The 6064-nt window shown below is 37.0% G+C and overlaps 1 protein-coding gene across 2 annotated transcripts in view; it reads left to right on the forward strand.

The window, feature by feature from the left end:
• Positions 1–5390, forward strand: part of clptm1l (CLPTM1 like) — a 29345-nt gene extending 23955 nt beyond the window's left edge. For both annotated transcript variants that reach the window (XM_043719415.1, XM_043719414.1), the window contains exons 15-17: positions 1640–1684; positions 2802–2917; positions 3502–5390. In XM_043719415.1, the coding sequence (XP_043575350.1) occupies positions 1640–1684; positions 2802–2917; positions 3502–3589 (249 nt within the window). In that variant the 3' untranslated portion in view covers positions 3590–5390. The remainder of the gene's footprint in view (positions 1–1639; positions 1685–2801; positions 2918–3501) is intronic.
• Positions 5391–6064: the final 674 nt, after the last annotated feature.

Raw genomic sequence — 6064 nt, forward strand, 5'->3', positions numbered from 1 at the left:
TATAGCGTCATAGAAAATGGAAACAGACCCTGAAATCGAACCAGTCCATGCTGACAATGTTCCCAAACTAAAATAGTCCCACCCTGCCTGCTCCTGGCCCATATCTCTCCAAACCTTTCCTATTCATGTACTTATCCAAATGTCTTTTAAACATTGTAATTGTACCCACATCCACCAGTTCATCAGGAAGTTGTTTATAGTCTTGCAAAAACTGAGTCTTAATATCTCAGTCAAGCAGCCATTGTTCAATGTAATTTTGAATAATGAACATTAACATGGGCTCTCCTGGCATCTGAGGTCAGTTTTGTTCTCAACTAAAGTTCATGACTGTATCAGTAAGAGTGACTACTGCCTAGTCCTCCTGCAGACAAACTCACACCTTCACATTGAGAATAACCTCCATCATGTTATGTGGCACTATCACTGCATTAAATGGGACAGACTTCGAACAGGTCTAGCAACTCAAGACTGGGCATCCACGAGGCACTGTTGGCCATGAATAGCAGTCGTACTCCAGAACAATCTACAACCTCATGGCCCACCGTTCAACCATTATCAGTCGGTCATGGGTTCAATCCCAGTTAATAGAGAGTGCAGAAGGGCACAAGCAGACCTAAAAATGAGGTGTCAGCTTGCTGAAGCTACCAAACAGGACTACCTGCATAAAAAAAGTGAAAGAATTGCGATGCTGTAGGTCAGAAACAAAAACAGAAATTACTGGAAAAGCTCAGCAGGTCTGGCAGCATTTGTTGAGAGAAATTGGAGTTTACATTTCAGGTCTATTGACCCTTCCTCAGAACTGCTTGCATGCCAAACAACATAAATAGCAAATGATAGACGGAGCAAAGTATCTAACAACCAGCAGGTCAGACTAAACTGTGCAATCCTGCCACATCCACTTGTGAATGGTGGTGGATAATTAAACAATTCACTGGAGGAGGCTCCACAAATGTACCCATCCTCAATGATGGAAGAGCCCAACAGATAATGCTGAAGCATTTGCACTATCTTCAGCCAAAAGTGCTGAGTTGATGATCTATCTAGGACAAGGGCAACAGATAAATGGGACGTTCACCACCTGCAAGTTCCCCTCCAAGCCACTCACTATCCTGACTTGGAAATATATTGCTGTTCCTTCACTGTCACTGGGTTAAAATCCTGGAATTCCCTCCCCAAGGGCATCGAGTGTCAAGTACAGCATATGGACTGCAGCAGTTCAACAGGACACCTCTCTATCTCTTCCTTAAGGGCAACTAGGTACTGACAACAAATGCTGACCAGCCAGCACCATGCATGTCCCACAGGTGAATTTAAAGAAACACAACCACACTTAAACATGGGTTACTGTTTAATCTTTATATTCTCTTTATATTCTCTTCCATCCACCACATTCCCGCCCCCCCCCCCCCCCAACTAAACTTCCTGTGAGGAATATTCAATAGCAAGCATTCCAATGGGAATAGTGGAGCTTCCTTATCTATTTCGCTTTTTTTTTTTAAAAACCTACCACAGATGGCCTATTTGATCACTGCTCCTTCAGGGAGCTAATAATCATAATCTGTTGTAGAAATGGAACTATCTTGTTGCAAAAAGGTATACTGAAGATGTCTGCTAACTGTTGCTTTCTGTTTACTTGCAGTTGAAATCAGTGGCACACTTACCATGGAAGGCCTTTATGTATAAAGTAAGCTATTTTCTAGGCAGTTAAAAACTGATTCACATCATGTACAAAATAATTCAGGCAATGCAGTTCCTACAGTGGTGTCCGTGTGACATGTTGCTTTGTACTTGGGAATTTTGCATTTTTTTGTCAGACATAAGTTTTGTTTTGAAGACTTTGGAAATTTGTCCATCCTCAAAACAAACATATGTAATTTAGTTGCAAGGATTTTGCAATATTTACTTGCCTGATTTTATTTTTTAAATATTGTAACTTTAAAGAAGAGGAGGAGTTGTGCACCTTTGGTTGAAAAGACAGCCGGTTAACCTTTTCCCAGGCCTTTACTGGTGCCATTCTTGTATCTGAGTATTCTTCAGTGACCCATTGCAGTCAGACAGTGTTTCTTGTCGAAAATTCAGCCAAGTTGGTCCTGGGTTTGGGTTCCAAAACCTATCATTTTCTAATATGATGGTTTAGATTGACTCCAACATATGTGATCAGATGTTGATTTTATCCATTTAAAAATAGATATTGGACATTTAAAAACTGTTTGCAAAGATGCATGCTGGATTCCAATAGATTTACAGAAACAAATGTACGTTGTGACATTCATGTACTTTTAGTTAAATATTCTCATAAGCAACATAAAGTATTAAATGGTTGTATTTAGATTTAAATCTATCTCGAGTTATTTTCTTGAGCATAGCAATGAAAGCTCATGTAGTGAGTTTACATGGTTTGGAATGCACTTCCAGACTCATGGGAACAGATTCATTAGTGAAAAATAAATTGGAAAATTCTTCAAATGGAGACAATTGGAGCAAGAGTGTGGGATCATTTGGAAATCTCTGCCAAAGAAGTGGCACAGGCACAATGGGATAAATAGCCTCCTGCATTGTGTGATTTTTAAAAGCAGTTAGAGATGGGCAATAAGTGCTGGCCGAGCCAGTGTCACCCTCATCCCATGAATTAAAAAAAAAACTGCATTAATTCATTATGAGCAATTGGAAAATATTGGCTTGTTTTTGATCATTGTTATTCAGGTTAGCGGAGCAACTTAATATGAATTGTTAAATATTTTCCACAATCTGACTTGTAATAATGTTCATCTTGTATTGTCACAACCATACCTCCATTGCAGGCATTCAACACCTTTATTGATGATGTCTTTGCCTTCATCATCACCATGCCAACGTCTCACAGACTAGCTTGCTTCAGAGATGATGTAGTTTTTCTTGTTTACCTCTACCAGAGATGGTAAGACTTTCCAATATACATCTAAATGTGAAAAAATAAAACTTTTAAACTCTATTTTAGAAAATAAGCTATCTTTTCATTTTGCATTTCAAGCAGAAGTTCCCTTAGAAAGAGAAGGGAATGATTAAAATGCTTTCATTTGTTGATTTGAATTGAGCAATTTACTTGACAAGTTGCAAAATTCTTCACTGAAGTGGATTGAAGCTTTCTGCATTGCTTTTCTGCACAATATATTTTGGCAATACGCTGGCTATGTCCCTTGAATCAGAACAGCAGTTGATTTAAGAGACGTAAGTGTCACTTTACAGGCATTTCATTGGAGAATCAGACAGACTGTTACATGACTTTGTGACACAGATGCTGAAAAGAAAACTTGGAAGAGTGTTTCAGTCTTTTGTCCTGCAATTCACTGTGCTGAGCACAAAAAGATTTTCTGACATTTTGAAATTGTTTAGGCAAGGGAGAAAGTTGACTTGGATATTATTTCATAAATATACTGCTGTCCTTAAAAACAATAGTCAAATGAATTGACCCCTCCCCCACTCCAACTTGATTCTGAAATTCAATGTTATGTTTATTTGCAGGCTTTACCCAGTGGATAAAAGCAGAATTAATGAATTTGGTGAATCATATGATGAAAAGGATACTGTGAAGAAACTGCATAAGGAGTGATTTTAGACTGGGCTTTCTCTGCACCCAGCTGCCAGCATCTTTTAAACCTCTGCTACCTGCAGCGCAGCCACTTCTTCGTTTATCTTTTCCTGCTTGTGACTGCAGTATGAATACATTTCCAGCCGTGCCAACCTTTCTGGATTTATAATTCTAGGTCATGACTCATTGGAGTTAAACAGTATTAATCTTATGAAGAAGATAGAGATTGTAAACTATGATATTGCTGTTTGACAGCCCAATTCAAATTTGTAATATAACTTGTTTCATAGGTCCAAAACTTTGAGGTGTTAACTGATCAGAACGGTACATAACGTTGGTCAAGGGCAACTTACAGCTTCACTAAAGGACCGAAGTATTTAAACATTCTCTTTCACTACCCTTCCTAGCTTGCTTTTATTCTATGAAAACTTTGCTAACTTTTGGGTTTTTTTGAGTAGACATTATGACCTTTACAATCTGATTAACTTATGGTGACTTGATGTCATTGTTTTTGTGTGACTATGGTTATTACTGGAGTTGCCATTCTGCATTCCATTCATTGTGTCTGTAAGTTTGTGATTTGGCCAAATGAGTGATTGAAACAATTTGAAACTAATCCAAATTAGCACAGAATGGAATTTGCTTTTCTACTTTCAGTTCAGATATTAAACCTGACCACAAGATTGGTTTGTGTAGGGTATAATACAGATTTTTCCAGTACAATATTTAAGAGGTATTGGGACAATAATTAACATGAATTTGTTGAACTGCATTCTTGAAACATTAAAATCAAACCAATACAACACTTCCCTTACTGCAGCAATATAATTTTGATTCAATTCAGAAAAAAATCATTTTTTGACAAACAGGATTAAAATGGATATGGTAAGGAAAGAAATGAAATGCTCTTCTCTGTTTATATTTAACAATATTTTATTTGGCTGTTTTGAACTTCTGATTTATTTTGGCCAAGGATTGGTCATTTCAGGCTAGTGAAAATAAGCACTGGCTGTTTTAGTTGAAAAAGGTTCTAGGCTCTGTTAATTCAATAATTGACATTGCTGGCTAATTTACTCTGTAGTGCTTTATCTAGTTTTTTTCTGACTATTGGTAAAATCTGCTTTGATTTACAGAACAGCTGTAATGATCTTTTGATTAAATATGCATTCCTTTCTGTTTAATGATTTGGTTATAAAGTTATTTTTTAAGAATACTCATCCAAAGTGTTCTCTACAACTTTTGTAAACATGTGGTCGATGCAACATTTTCCAAATATATTGGTACTACTCCCTTAAATTTTTACAGCAGTAGTTGATCTTTTGTAAGTCCCAAAGCTTAAGTACTGAATAGTACTAAGTATGTTTTAACTTGTCTTTAGTAACAGCACATAGGCTCTAAAAGTTTTCTCTTAAATTAATGAAATTGCATTAATTGTAGTCATCTCTTGACCAACTAGAGTGACAAATACAGACTCTTCACTGTCCTGGCTGATTGGGTTTGGCTTATAGCTGTGTGTTTTTCTGATCTAGTTGGGAGAATTAAAATGGAGTAATCCTCGTACCAGCTAAACTGTTACTCTTTTAATAAAGATTGGCTTCAAACAGGACAGGCAGTATGAGTGCACAATAATTTACGTAGAAAGCTGGGCATTCAGGATGTGGTGTTAATAATGAATGCAGTGTGTCTTATCAATCAGTCCAAACCTGATGTGTTGAGTATCTTGATTGGATGAAAAACTGCCAACAATATGGAGTTGTCAAAGATAAAAACAAATTGCACTCAAAGACCTGTGTGATAAAATAAATTCTGCATATAATCTGACTTTATATTCTATGGAAGTATATTTAAAAATACGTAGATGGCATATATGTAGATATTTAAACTGAATGTTTTTCTTTCATTAGAGATGCATTTATTCTCTCCTCTTCCTGTAATATTTCTCATTTATATAGTTAATGATTTTGAATGTTTCAGTATCATCCTTGATTTTCAAATCTAAACATTCTGGTTTCTACCAACTGCCCTGATGACTGGAGTTAAATACTGGAGGTATCAGCTTATGTAGGAACAGCAGTAATCTATTCAGCTGCTTAAGGCATTTGTTTATGTCATTGTAGATTTGTACCTCAACTACATTTCCCTGCGTTTTCTCCAGATCTCTCAATCCTCCTACCTGAAGAATCCATTAGTGTCAGTCTTAACAATTCCAATCAATCTGGTACTCATGACCTTTCTTTGGGAGGGGTAAAACAGAGTTTTTAGATTTCCATTATGCTGTGTGTTAAAAGTGTCATAGAGTCAGACAGCATAGAAACAGACCCATCAGTCCAACTTGTCCGTGCCAACCACATTTCCCAAACTAAATTAGTCCCATTTGCCCATGTGTGGTCCATATCCCTCTAAATCGTGACCAATTGGACCTGTCCAAACGTCTTTTAAATATTGCAACTGAACCTGCATCTACCACTTTCTCTGGCAGTTCATTTCACACATGAA

This window comes from Chiloscyllium plagiosum, chromosome 29 (assembly GCF_004010195.1).
Source record: "Chiloscyllium plagiosum isolate BGI_BamShark_2017 chromosome 29, ASM401019v2, whole genome shotgun sequence".
Lineage (NCBI taxonomy): Eukaryota > Metazoa > Chordata > Chondrichthyes > Orectolobiformes > Hemiscylliidae > Chiloscyllium > Chiloscyllium plagiosum.